The sequence below is a fragment of the Salvia splendens genome, chromosome 12 (assembly GCF_004379255.2).
Source record: "Salvia splendens isolate huo1 chromosome 12, SspV2, whole genome shotgun sequence".
Classification (NCBI taxonomy): Eukaryota; Viridiplantae; Streptophyta; class Magnoliopsida; order Lamiales; family Lamiaceae; genus Salvia; species Salvia splendens.
In genome coordinates this window covers 12,451,356-12,466,198 of record NC_056043.1, presented here as the reverse complement: position 1 = coordinate 12,466,198, position 14,843 = coordinate 12,451,356, and the positions used below count along the sequence as shown (strand labels likewise).

Below are 14,843 nucleotides of genomic sequence, written 5' to 3'. Positions count from 1 at the left end.
CTTCTGTATATCCTGAAGGCATTTCCATATAGACCTCTTCATTCTTTTTCAGTTCCCCATGCAGGAACGCATTAGTTACATCAAACTGGTGTAGGGGCCAGTCTTTGCATGCCGCCACTGCTAGCAAGGTTCTGACGGTGTTCATCTTTGCTACCGGGGAGAAGGTCTCCTCATAATCAACTCCGTACGTCTGGGTGTACCCTTTTGCAACAAGTCTGGCTTTGTATCTCTCAATCGATCCATCAGCTCGCCTTTTGATGGTAAATATCCAACGACATCCCACTGGTTTTTTTCCTTCTGGTATGTCGCATTCTTCCCAAGTGCCGTTTCTGATAAGGGCATCCATCTCCTTCTCCATCGCCTCTCGTCAGTGCTTATGTTTCATTGCTTCTTGCCATGAACACGGAATATCCTCGTCTTCATATACGGCCGCGTCAAATGCCCGCGTCATTTCAGTGAGGTGGCCTTGCACAGTATTGACAATGGAATACTGTGTTTTTTCTCCCTTTCCAATCCGGCGAGTATCTCTTCGGTGGCACTCCTCTGGTGCTTCTTGGAGGTAAGGTGAAACCTCTCATTTCTCTTCCGCTCATCTCCACGGGCGCATTTCTGGTTTCAGTTTCCTATCTCAGATTGTTAGTATCAACACTATCATTATCAGTTACCATGGGAATCACAGTCGGGGAAGACGGTGGAACATTGTCACTTAACTCCTCAGGCTGACTAGGGGATTCTGTAGACGGCCCGGTGGTGCTGCTGTTCGCATCGTCTGGTGGACCAACGTTCGTCACAGGACCCGAGTTTGGCCAGTTAGGACCTTGATCGGTGTTTTCAGTGGGAGATGGGAAACAACTTAGCGGGTCACTAGTAGGTATACTCTGAACTTCCTCCCCCTGACCGTGAAGTTGGTGGTAAAAATACTCACTTTCTACGAAGTCACAGTGCATGGTAGTGTAGAGATGTTTGGTTAACGGATCAAAGCACCGGTACCCTTTTTGGTTTATCCCATAGCCTACAAAAACACATTTAACAGAGCGGGGCGCTAGTTTGGACCGGTCTTGCTTTGGTAGATGGACAAAAACGGAGCAACCAAAAACTCTAGGTTCAAGCGTGAGTGGTGATGGTATTTTGTGTTTGGCCGAGAACTCATCGAGGGGTGTTTTGAAGTTAAGGATTTTTGTAGGTAAGCGGTTTATGAGGTAAACTGAAGTAGCAAGGGCTTCTGGCCAAAATGTTTTTGGAACTTGAGATTCTATCACAAGGGCTCTGGTCATTTCGAGGAGAGTCCTATTTTTTCGTTCTGCTACCCCATTTTGTTCAGGGGTGTGAGGACAAGTGGTTTGATGAACTATACCCCTATCCGAAAAAAAATGTTTCATTTTGGAATTAACAAATTCACCACCGTTATCGGATCTAAGAATTTTAATACATTGGCCATACTGAGTTTGCACGAAAGCATAAAATAGACAAAATTTTTCAAAGACCTCAGATTTAGATTTCAAAAAATATACCCAAGTCATGCGCGTGCAATCATCAATAAAAAGTACGAAATATTTTAAACCATGGCCGCTCAAAACAGGGGCCGGACCCCAAACATCCGAATGCACCAGGGAAAAAGGAGATTTCTCTCGGGTATTACTAATCTTAAAAGAGTGTCTGTGACTTTTGGCCAACAAACAAGTGTCACAATGCAAAAACGGAAGATTACTAGTAAGTTTAGGAAAAAGTAACGCAAATATCCTATAGACGGATGTCCTAATCGACGATGCCAAAGCCAGGCCTGTGAGTCAGTCGGTCCTTGAGTCAGCATCGCAATTCCGTTGTGGGCCATCTTGTCCACATAGTATAGCCCTTGTAGTTCAGTGCCACGCCCAATCGTCATCCCCGTCTTGATATCCTGTAAGGCACAAAAATTGGGCTGCATCAGTAGAGTACAATGAAGTTCTCTGGTGACATGACTGACAGATACAAGCTTATGTGCCAGAGTAGGAACATATAGACAGTTTGACAGCTGCAATGTTGGCGATAATTTCATAGTGCTTGCTCCATGTACTGTTATCATATGACCATTTGCTGTACGAACAAAACTCTTTCGAGAAGCAGAGATGTTAGAGAAATCTAATGCTTCAAAAGACATTGTATCTGTAGCTCCACAGTCAAAAATCTAATTTGAATCCTTATCCTTTTTCATTGTGACGGACGAGTTAGCTAATGCGTGGAAGGAATTTTTGCAACTAATATTGGGTAGGAATTCCAATTCTGAGGGTTCAATGGGTATATTGGGCATGGAGAATGTTTCAGGGTTTGGATTTTTTGATGCCTCGGATGTTGGGGTGGATTTTTCTGATTTTTGGGATTTTTTGGCATTTTGGGGTTTTTTCGAATTTATCGGAACTGTTGGGGCTGTTTTTGAATTTAGCGGAACTGTGGTGTTGATTTTTGGTTTCTGTGGAAGTTTTGGGTGGAATGTGGCATTTAGGAGTAGGGCGGGGTGGGTTTCGGTATTTACAAAAGTTTGGGGGTTTTTCTGTAAATAGGGAGGGGTCAATGTGTAATAAACCAAGAGTTGGGGATTTATCCCCAAATGATGTACCTGAAGCAGAAAACCTAGCAGCCGCGATTCTCCCCTCTGGTGCAGCGTCTCCCTCGCGATTTCCCCCTCTGGTGCAGTGCTCAGCCCCGGTGGTGTCGCCGCCGGTAACATTTGCCGCCCCAGCGTCGTGTGCCATCCCAGTGCAGTGCGGCAAAGTGCATGGCGCTGCTCCGGTACAAAGCGAGATACCGGTGTTGCCCGTCGGTCTTCCGGCGCTGGCAGTCCGGTCGCCTCCTCCGGTAGCCGCTCGTCCTCCTTTGTTTATTCCCCAGGCTGCACGGGCCCTCTTCATTTCATCCCACCAGTCGGGGAACCCAATGAGAAGGAAGCATCCTTCCTTCGTGTGTTTCTTGCCGCCGCAATGGGAGCATGTCAGACGGCTTTTGTCCGCCTCCGGCGGCTTCTGCCACAGACGACTCGCCTGGTTTTGTGCACTGTTGGACCGGCTGTGGTCGGAGACCGCTAGTCCTGACCCGATGCTAGGGGTCTGCGAGTGGCTCGCTCCAATCCCTTGAATCTGGTTATTGGCCGATTCCCTCCTGACACGGGCGTATGCTTCGCGGGCTGACGGTAACGGATCAAGCCTGATTAATTCCTTTTTCACTGTTTCATATCTGTCATCCAAAGCGGTAACGAACTGGTACAATCGTAGTCGTTCTTTTGTCATCGGAGTTGTTTCCCGTCTGTCTATAGAGATCCATAGATTTTGCATCTTGTTCCATAGAGTTTCTAAGGACATGTCATCTTGTTTCATTGTGTTTGTCTGTCTGTGCAGATCGTACACTTGTACGGGGTCTGCACCGCTACCGTACGTGATGGCCAGCCGATCCCATAGTTCTTTGGCCGTGGCGTATTGTGAAACCTCGTTGACGAGGTCGGCCGCCATGTTGTTGATGATCCAACTGAAGACACAATGGTCTTGTTGCTGCCATTGCTGGTAGTTGGGGTCGTTTCGGGGTGGAGGGACAGAAACTCCATCGATGTGAGACGTCAGTCCCTTCCCCCCGATCGCCCAGTCCATGAGGTTGGCCCAAAGGGGATAATTGTCCCCATCAAGCTTTGTTTTGACTGTGATTTCACCCAACGATTCGGGGTGATGAGTCTTCTCTGGTGGGTGTTTGTTTGGAACCGATTGCAGGCTCTGCCACCGCAGGAACTCCGTGAATTGGGCCGCGAGTTCCGCGGGGAAGGGTGTCGGATTTGTGGTGTCTTTTTGTGATTTCTCTGTATCAGAATACTTTGATTCTGACATGTTTTCTGTTTACAGGTAAAAAAGAAGGTCGGGAAGGATATATTATGGGCGGTGATGAAAGTTTTCTGAGCCCAAACCTGCTCGTGATTCCATATTGAAAGTAGAAGTAGGGTTGAATTGTGTTGTGCTTCTTATTCAATACTAAGAGTCTCCCCCTTAATATAGGGAGTATTACAGCCTAAATTAGGTAGAGAATAACCTTATTTCTAGACAAATATTGACTCTATTAGTCACATATTTTATGCCTCTGATTACATATTTTATGCCTCTAATATCTCGTTCTCATTTTGGTAAGTCTTGGGCGGCAAGGATGTTTGACACTACTACTTATGAAATTAATAAAGAATGAGAATGATACTGGCTGGCAGAAGCATGTCCTTACCAACGAGTACTAAATTGAAAGTGAGATTCTTCAAAGATAAATACCCTAGAATGCAAATTGAGAATAGCAAAAGTAAGGTATATTTGAAAAGCCTTGTCGACGCTAATGGTGACAAAAGTGACGCTGTACGGAGAAGGGCAGTTGAGTAGTTATGTATCCAATTGCTCGAAAATCCCCATTATCAATCACTCGCACAGATTCGTAGACAGATGTGAACTCGATAAACAGCAATAGCAGATGGAAAAAATGCGTGTGATACGTGAAAGAGGTTATCAATAAGCGCATGTGATGGAGTAGCTAAATAGTTTGTTATTTCGTACATGTATGCAAGCTATATGAGTGAGATTGCATCATTATGATGAATTAATGCAAACTCCTTCTTGCTCTATTCCCTCATCTCCTTTCGTGTAGGTGCGATTCCGGTCACCGTTCCCGTTCTCGGTTCGAGTCTTGCGATGGTGGACACTCGCTCAGGCGACTTCTGTCGTCTTGAGGAGATGGTGGCGGCTTCTATGGCCGATCTAGCTGCGAAGATGTCAGATGCTGACCGTCGCCGGGACGAGGCAGATAAGTTGTGCGATCATGCTGAAGTGACTCGCGATCTGACTCTTAAGGAGCTTCGTGAGGAATTTTTGGCTCTGCAGATGCAACAAAACGAGATTATGTCTCGATTATGTGCAGTATACGATTGTCATTTTTTTTTCCTTTTAACAAATGTTGTAGTAAGAGCATCCACAATGGCGCCTAGCGCACCGCCTAGCCGAGCGCCGGCGCTAGGCGGTCGCTAGGCGAACCATTGCAGGAGCCGAAAACCGCCGAGCGGTTTTTCGGAAATGAATTTCGCCTAGCGCTAGGCGGTCAAAATCCGCTGGGCTATGCGCTGGGCGATCCGCTCGGCGCCATTGCAGCGCCCCGATCGTCCAGCGCATAGCCCAGCGGTTTTTTTTTTAATTTTCGAAACACTATATATACGCGATTTGCACTTCATTTTCATTCGCACCACTTGTATTAACGAGTACTCTCTCTATCTTAATTTCTGTACAAGATCAACACCGAGAAATGAGTAATGCGGGTGGTAGTAGTGGAGATAGTGGGGGGACGCTGAGGAGTACGAACGTCGAATGGCCGAAGCGTTTGAGGCATATACCAACCGCGGGATAGACCAATGGATGCAAAGAGTCTTGCAACCGGCAGTACCTCGACCTCGGCCAGTTGTCCATCGCCGACAAGCGATTGATCGTGATCACGTAGCTGCACATCAGCGCCTATACGAAGACTACTTCGCAGAGGAGCCGCGGTTCAACGCCAACCTTTTCAGGCGACGTTTTAGGATGCAAAGAGCCATGTTTATGCGTATTGTTAACGCCTTGGAGCAGCGATATATGTATTTCCGCTTCAGGCACGATGCGGCTGGCAGACCCGGCCACACACCTATTCAAAAGTGCACTGCGGCAATCCGGCAGTTGGCCTACGGAGACGCGGCAGACATGTGGGACGAGTACCTCCACATCGGTGAGACGACTTCCCTGGAATGTATGAAGTATTTCTGTGAGGGCGTGATTGAAATATTTAGTGATCAGTACCTTCGAAGCCCTACCTCCAAGACTGTCAGGATCTGATGCAGATGCACGGGGAGAAGCATGGGTTCCCGGGAATGTTAGGCAGCATAGATTGTATGCATTGGGAGTGGAAGAACTGTCCCACTCCCTGGAAGGGGCTCTACACGACCGGCTATAAGGGAAAGAATCCCACGATGATCCTCGAGGCCGTAGCTGATTACCGGCTGTGGATTTGGCATGCGTATTTTGGGATAGCCGGGTCGAACAACGACCTCAACGTCCTCAACTCGTCGCCCCTTTTCAACGAGCAGTGCCAGGGCGTCGGGCCAGCCATCAGTTTTGTCGCCAACGGCAACCGGCATAATATGGGCTACTACTTGGCCGATGGGATATACCCTAGGTGGCCCGTGTTTGTGAAGACGATCCGATGCGCATCAGATGAGAGGAAGGCCTACTTTGCGGCACGGTAGGAGTCGGCGCGCAAGGACGTGGAGCGCGCATTTGGTGTGCTCCAGTCTCGATGGGCGGCGGTTAGGGGTCCAACGCGTTTGTGGCATGTCGACTGCATTGCTGATATAATGTACGCTTGTATTATCATGCACAACATGATTGTCGAAGATGAAGGTGTACAACTGACGGACTGGGCCAACGATGATAATGAAGGCGGTCCAAGCCACGGCGTGGCCGTCCCCAACGCACGGAGTGGGGTACCTCACGATGAAGCTGGCCTCCTCTAAGCACATGCCGACATGCGCCAAACGGAAGCTCATATTCGACTCCAAAAGGATTTAATTGAAGAGTTATGGGCGCGGAGGACTACTCGGAGTTAGTTTTTTTTATTTATGTAATTTTTAAAAATGTAATTTATTTAAAATTTAAATAAAATTGTTGCATTTTCCCGTATCTGTGGCGTAAATTTAATTCCGTATTTTGTGTGATTGTTCAGTATTTGTTTTATATAATTTTGAGTGATGTGGCTGGGCTATGGCTGAGCTATTTGCTTGTTTTTATGATGTGGCAGGAGGATTTTTAGTGCTGATGATGTGGCAGGAGGAGTTTGTGGCTAGGCTATGGCTGGGCGAAAACCATTGTGGATGCTCTAACTTTTAATAATTCTGCAAAGAAAAATAATAATTCTGCGTGATGCATGTATCAAAAAAAATTACTCCCTCCGTCCCGCTTAAGATGACCCGTTTTTCTTTTTAGTTTGTCTCAACTAAGATGACACATTTCCTTTTTTAGAAACTTTCTCTCTTCAATTAATACAGTCAACCACTTTTTCTCACTCTTGTTAAAATATCTATCTTTCTTTCTTTCTCAATTTTACTACTTACACTCACTTTTTCTCTCTCCAATTAATCACTTTAACCAATAACTCTTAAAATCCCGTGTCGACCAAGAAATGTGTAATTTTAGCCGGGACGGAGGGAGTACTAATTTAATAGAAGCATGAGTATTTGAAATGGATCTCAATCTCTCGCTGTGATGCTTATAAATAGTACCTCCGAAGAAAAATCCAAAAACATGAATCAAAACCACTAGCTTTACCAAAACAGAAACTAAAGAACCCAACAAATCCGAGCAAAACAACCCAAGCAGCTACGCAGTCGACCAAGAAGAATGCAGAAGAAGAAGAAGAAGGACTAAATATAAGGTCGAATAACCAATTCACTTCTCTCTCTTTTCCCACATTTTGATGCCAATCGATCAAGAAGCATGGCTATGGCTTCTACGCCTCCTAGAACCGCCTCTCTTCAGCAATCAACTTAGATCATGTTGAATAATGCTGATCACGCTTTTTAAAATTGTGTTGTGAAAGTTGAGTTTATTTTATTCGTATTATGTGATATTTTGTTCTCCTAATTCCGGCTTAGTTTGGGTTCACTTATTTGCTTGGGTATCAATTGATATAGACTCCTCTTAATTGCTTAATGTTCTCATAAATACTTCTGTTGTTGTGCTTCGTCGTGTGTTTTCTGTGAAATTTTGTGAAAATTGAATAGGAATATGATAGATGATTGTTCTTCAATTTAATTGGGGTAATTGCTTTATTTAATTAATGTCCACTTAATATTCTTTATTAGTTGCTTAATTTGTGGTAACAAATGAACCCAGTGGAAACAATGTTCGACAGATTATGTGCAGTATACGACTGTCATTTATTTTGTTGAAGTTATTTGTTGAATGTGCTTAATTTGTATCGTATATTGCTCCGAAATGTTGTTTAATTTGTTTGAGGATTGGCTTACTGTATTCGAAAAATTGCTTAATTGGGACAAGAATATGTTAAGCTGTTGGAAAAATTGCTTATTTTTGGGGAGAATATGCTTAAGCGGTTGGAAACATTGCATATTTTTGGCAAGAATATGCTTATGTTGTTGGAAAGATTGCTTATTTTTGGCGAGAATTTGCTTAAGTTAGAAAAATTGATTAATTTGGGCGAGAATCTGCTTAACTTGTTTCAAATTTTGCATTATCAGTTTGCTTGTTTTGTTTGAAAGATTATTTTGTCCTAAACTTTGCTTCATTTTTTACATGATTTGCTTATTTTGTCGTGTCCTCTGTACCTGAAAGTATGTACTCCCTCTGTCCCTGAAAGTTTGTCACACTTCTTTTCTACACTCATTTTGTAAAAATAATACTCTCCTCGTCCCAACTAATTTTGTCACACTTCTTTTGGACACAAAGATTAAGAAATTGTGTTGAATTAAAAAAAATAGGAAAGAGAAAAAGTAGGAGAGATAAAGAGAGAGTACAGTATATGATGAAATAAAGTAAGAGTGATTGGATGTTTTATTTTTTGTCAAAAAAAGGAAATGACTCAACTTTGTTGGAACGTCCCAAAAAGTAATACCACTCAACTTAGTTGGAACGAGAGAGTAATAAATAGTTAAAGTGAAGGGATGGTAAAATAAGAGAGAGAATAAAGTACAGAAAAATCTTAATTAAATTATTATCTCTTACTTTACACTCTCTACACTCTAACTATATATTATTATTTTTACATAAACGAGTGCAGAAAAGAAGTGTGACAAACTTCCAGAGACGGAGGGAGTATCATTTTGCTTCATTTGTCGTGTAATCCTTTTACTTAATTTATTTGAAATTTTGCATGAATAGTTCGAATGTTTGCTTAATTTGTCGTCTATGCTTTTGTAAATGAAATTTTTTTCTATGCAGATAATCGATAGATCTGCATCATACGCAAAAGATGAGTTGCCACCAAGCATCCGTCGTTGGAGAGGATAGTCGAGTCCACAACATAAATTGTCATTATTTAAATTTGATATCTTTTTAAATACAAATTTGGGTAGTGATGCAATGTGTTGTATCAACTGATGCAAAATTAAGTACTCCCTCTGCCCCATAGGAGATGTCACACTTTCCTTTTTAGTTTGTTCCATAAAAAATGTCACATTTCTCTTTTGAAAAAAGTTTCCTCTCACATCAATTATAAAATTATATTTTCTCTCACCACTTAACACACAAAACAACATCTCCTAAAATCTCGTGTCATCTCCCAAGTGAGCCATGTTCTTTGGGACTGAGGGAGTATTATACATGGCAAACATTTTTCTCCCAAAGCAGAAGAGATGGCGAAAAAAATATTATCGGAATTGGAGTAATATATTTATGATGCAATCTTACTTGTTGCATGACTATTGCATTGAATTGCAATTGTACATAATATATAATGCACGCAAATGCAGTAGAACTATATAATTATGTTCTACTCATATAATTCAGAAAGTATAAAGCATAAAGTATAACATGCTGGAAAATTGTATAATACAATTTTAAAGGTTATGAAGATTCAATTTGATTTAAACTGCACTATTATTCAGATAAGTAAGATTCTATAATGCAAGTATTTATGATAAAAGATGCAATAATTTATAAATCGTGATGCAATCTTTATATAGTTTGTAATTGTGGTTAACATGTAATGCATTTTGTAATCGTGATTCAAATTGGGTATCCGCGGATACCCGATCCGAAAATTTCCGGAACCCTGTCCCGAATTTCCCAAAATCTAGTACCCGATACTTGATCCGATTTTGATTTCGGGTATCCAGTCCCGAATAATCAGGTATCCAGTCCCAATTTCAATTTCGATTTTGATTTTTTTTTAAATATTAACTACAAACTTTTAGAAATACAAACATGTAGTTCGAATTAATACAAACTTGAAGTAGTATTTAAGAGAAAATAACTATAAACTTTTAGAAATAAAAAATTCATAAGTTATCCATCACAATTACCCTAATATTTAATTACTTAAATTCTTAAAAATTAAATTTAATACATTATTCTAAAACCCTATGACTATAAGCAGTTAGAAATTAGAATATAAAGCGAACAATTGGGTACTTGGGTTTGTAAATAATTAAGAATATCCTCACTTCCCCAGCCACTATTATTACCTACGCAAATTAGAATAAACATTTTTTTATTAATTTTTTTAAAAAAACAGATAATTCGGGCATATTCGATCGGATAACGGGTACCCGATACCCGAAAATCCAAATTTCTCAATACCCAATCCCGAATTGAAACCCAATTTTTCAGATTTCGGGTATCCAATTATCCAACTTTTTTGGATTTGGATAACGAATATCCAATACTCAATATCCATTTTGACATGCCTAATTTTACGCATAACTAAGGCATTTCGTAACACTTGAAATCAACTGAAGTAATATGTTAAATAAAATAGGTATCATAAATTTACCTTAATATTGATAATATAAGGAGAGTAGTTGGTGTTTAAATAGGAATTGTTTAGATAGAGTCAATATCAGAAAAACATTATTCTTAAATTCTGTACAAAAAAATATCATAAATTTATCTTTAAGAAATTATTCTCATGACTTTAATACTCCCACCCGTTTCCTCTGTTCCATATTAATTTTTGGGAAGTTCCATGATAATTGTGTCATTTATATTTTTAGCAAAAAGTAACTCTCTCTTTTTATTTTATTCTCTCTTCGTTTCTCTTACTTTATTCTCTTACTATATTCACCATCCATTTAACACATTATTCTTAAATTCTGTACCAAAAAAATACCTATTAACAAAGAACGGAGGGAGTACACCTTAGTAGTATATTTTATACAGTATATGATTAGCATGTCACGTGGCATTTTAGGTAGCGTTAGATACTTATATCTAATGATTATATTTAGAAGGATGTTGTAATTGAGTTATTTTTTAAGGACTCCCATGTTTTCTCGTCTAATAAGGGGTGTTCGGTTTGCAAGATTGTATCTCGGATTAAATATGTAGGGTGTTTGGTTCATGAGATTCAATCCCACAATTCAATCCTAGATGGATAATCATGAAATAATTAATCATAGCTAACTCCATATAACTAAAATAATCTCATATCTCAATCCTAATTTGTATCTTGATATTATTTTATCCACGTTTGATATGATGGGCCAAGCTAATCATGGGCAATTGGGCTTACTTAACGGGGACAAATCCACCACCCCATCTTCACTCTGCGAAATTCGAAGTAGACAAATCAATCGCGAAAAACATTGCAAAATTTCAGACTCTCAGCGATGGAAGCTCAAGGTCAAGGCGACGAATTTGCTATCGGCTGCATACTTTCAATTAAAACCACTCTCGACGAAGAATTCCAAGCCCAAGTCATCTCTTTCGACCGCCCTTCCAACCTCCTCATCCTTCATATCCTTGCAAAAACTCACACTCCTATTTATGCTTTCTTATTTTCTGCCATTAGCTTTTTTACTTGAAAAAAAAGTTCCTTAACTTTGAAATCACAAGAGGAATCGAAATCTGGGGCAGGCCCAAAGAGGAATATTAGGTTGCTGAAGGCTAATTACATTAAAGAATTCGCCTTTTTAGGGCACGGCGAAGATCCACTCGATGTAAACAAGTGTTTCGTCGATCTCAATACTCTTCAGTCTAAAGAAGAGTCTGCTATTAGGTAATTTTTAAAATTCAGGGTTTTGTTTTTGAAATTTTCAGCTTTTTAGAGTTTGTTGTACTATGATTTGGGGATTTTTTTTAATTTTGATTTAGTGTTGCTGTTCTTGTTAATTTTTTATTTTAATTTTTCTGTGGGGTTGTGATTGTAGACAAGCTGAGGCTGAGGCCGAGAGGATTGGTGTGGGTGTTACGCCTCAAGCTCAGAGCCTTTTTGATGCTTTGTCCAAAACGTAATGTGCTCTTTCCCCCCCCCCCCCCCCCCCCCCCCCTTAGAAAGTTAGCTTTTGATGTGCTCAATTGCTGGAGATTAGTGCCCTAGTATGTTTCTGTTGAATTCATTTCCTTTTTCTTGATCAATGTTGTTCATTTTTGCCTATTTCTGATTGTCACTCCGTTATCTTATGTGTTGTTTACTTGGTTTCTCGGCTGATGCAAATTGATGTAGCTGCGATTTGGCATTTTACACTTGTTGTCAAACCTTTTTAATTAACTCACATGAGTCACTAATCGATCGCTGTGTCTTGATGTTGTCTAGCAAGACGTTTACTAGTGCATAGGAAAAAGTTAGTCCAGCTATGATCTTCCGTAGTAAGAGTTATCTGGGGAAGTGTGTTGAATTTATAGGTGGCCGGAGCTATTGGAATATGTATAACGAAGTAACGCGATACAAGCTAAGGTGGTTACTGGTTAGGGATAGCACTAAATTTTTGATGAAAATTTTCTTTAGTTCGTTAAATGTATATGAAATTATTGTGGTTCCCTCAAATTGAGCTGATAGAATACCAAATACTTTTCTCTGATCTTTAGGCCAAGTTTAGAAAATCATGAACTGCTTGGAGACTTTGCAGAGTTTTGTACAGTTCCAAGACTTCGGAGAACTGTAAAAATAAGTGCTTCCAGTATAAGTTTCCAAACAATCTCAACCAATATCAATCAAATGAACTTCTGTTTCAACAATGTATTCTTCATTTTCCTTTGGATCTATGCACATGTATACACTTTTCCCTTTATTTTCTCCTTGTTGATCTATGCAAGCAAGTTGAGAGATCGTATTGTGGCACCCTTTGCTCAAGATAATCACCGTCAATTTTGCATCCACCACACCCTTAAACTGTGCATATTAATCAGTTTATTCGCGTATGATTAATGTCGTTTTATGCATCCAGTCTCCCAGTTCGCTGGGATAAAAGTACGATTGTTGTTATGAACGAGGTGCGAGTTAGCAGCCCTTATCTGCCTGAATCAGTTACGGGAGGAACTCCTGCTGCCAATGAACGAGTTCGAAAAGTGGTAAGGATATTCCAGTCTCCAGATGACTCAAAAGAATTTGTTTTTGGGAATGCCTTTTTGGTCTCTCTTATCCCACGCCTTGTTCCATTCAGGTGGAGTTTGAGAAGAAGAGATTGCAATCTCGCTATGGTGGTCAATGAAGAAATTAGCATGAATCTCGTTGAGGTAAATTCTAGTTTCTTTGAACCAAATGAAGAGAGGTAGCATGAAATATGAGGTAAAATGGTCATCTTCAGTTGTAACACCTCATTGCGATGAGTAAATTATATCAATCTTTCTGATATATTGGATTTTTACTTTTATAAGATCGTTCTAAAGATATTTTTCATGCTTGTGTGGTCTGAGTTACGATCTTGATCAAATATGCATAAAAATGTCATTAGCATGGTTGAGGTGAGCTTGAAAGAGCGAAGCTTCTGATAGCTTAAGATGACCTGTTTTGCATTCGACGTGGCATACGAAGGGAGAGATTTCTTCCTCCTCACGACATCGTCTCTAAGAATCTCCCCATCGTTCCTCACTAGTAACCGGCCTGGTCGTCCTTCGCCTTGCTAAGTGTGTCATTTTCCACAATATTTTAGTTATGAAAAATCTGATATTCTATCCATTGTATAGTTGGTACTTAAGTTTTCACTTTCGAGTTCTCTCATTACAAAACCATAGTTTTCTCATTACATTATATAAATTTTCTAACAATAGAATTATAAAATTTCGCTATTATATTTGGTTATGTTAATTCCGTTCGCATAATATATTTGGTTACCTTTATTTTGCACAATATATAGTTGTTATTATTATAGTTTTCACTTTCGAATTATCTCATTACATAATTATAGTTTTTTCATTATAATTTTTGAATTTTCTCATTACAAAATTATAGTTTTCTCATGACTTTATTTGAATTCTCTTGTAGAAATTATAGTTTTCTCGATATATTATTCGAATTTTTGCATTATAGAATCATAGTTTTTTGGGTATATTTTTCGAATGTTGTCATTGCATTATACGGAAGATTTGTGACATGCCATAAATTTGTTCAGCGGAATATAACAGGTTAGTATCTTATCAATTTAATAAGAATTTTTTAACAATCACATCCATATTTGTTGATCCAGTGGATAATTAGTTATGCATTAGCGATCCAGTTGCACCCCTATCTATGTTCATTACAGATTCAAAGTTGGTAAATAATTTCGGAACCTCGCAGAAGTAGATAAGATTTTGCTACTCATTTGTAATGATTATAGTGTCAAAAGTTTTGTTACTTAAAAGACTAATGATATTGGTGTAATATAGCTCTGACGTATGAGAAATCGTTCATGCTATATTCTAATATGAGTTCTCCGAATTGCTATTTCTTAATCCTTCTATATAATATTGAGCATATGACGTTATTAATTCATTGCTTTGATTTATCAAAATGTGCTTCTTTTTCGTAATCTATCTTGATAAGTTGGGTAGTCGTAATTGACGTTTAATAGCTCTACGATTGTTACTGCATAGAATCGCATTCCAGGAGAGTCCGGGTTGATAATATTCTAAAGAGGTATTCTGAAAAATGTTCCATTATTTAAAAAATTGGCCGTTTGGAATTTATTCTATGTATGTGGAATAATAATTCTAAACTTGACCACTCTTGAAAAAAAAGAAGTTAATTAATTAGAGTCAGTAGTAGATTTAATTTAATTGAAGAATGCTTTTATCTTAAACGTGAGAAATAATTTAATTAAAGAGGTAACTCTGGATTATTCATAATTTAGGTTTAAGGCGAGCAATCAATATTAAATAACTGTAGTGGCTTATTAATAG

General features: G+C 39.6%; 1 protein-coding gene across 1 annotated transcript; it reads left to right on the top strand.

Moving 5' to 3' along the window:
• Positions 1 to 11,284: 11,284 nt before the first annotated feature.
• LOC121759206 lies at positions 11,285 to 13,339 on the top strand. Its single transcript, XM_042154706.1, has 5 exons — positions 11,285 to 11,480; positions 11,577 to 11,742; positions 11,894 to 11,974; positions 12,911 to 13,034; positions 13,127 to 13,339. The coding sequence occupies exons 1-5, from the start codon at positions 11,354 to 11,356 to the stop codon at positions 13,172 to 13,174; spliced, it is 546 nt and encodes a 181-aa protein (XP_042010640.1). The 5' UTR covers positions 11,285 to 11,353; the 3' UTR covers positions 13,175 to 13,339.
• Positions 13,340 to 14,843: the final 1,504 nt, after the last annotated feature.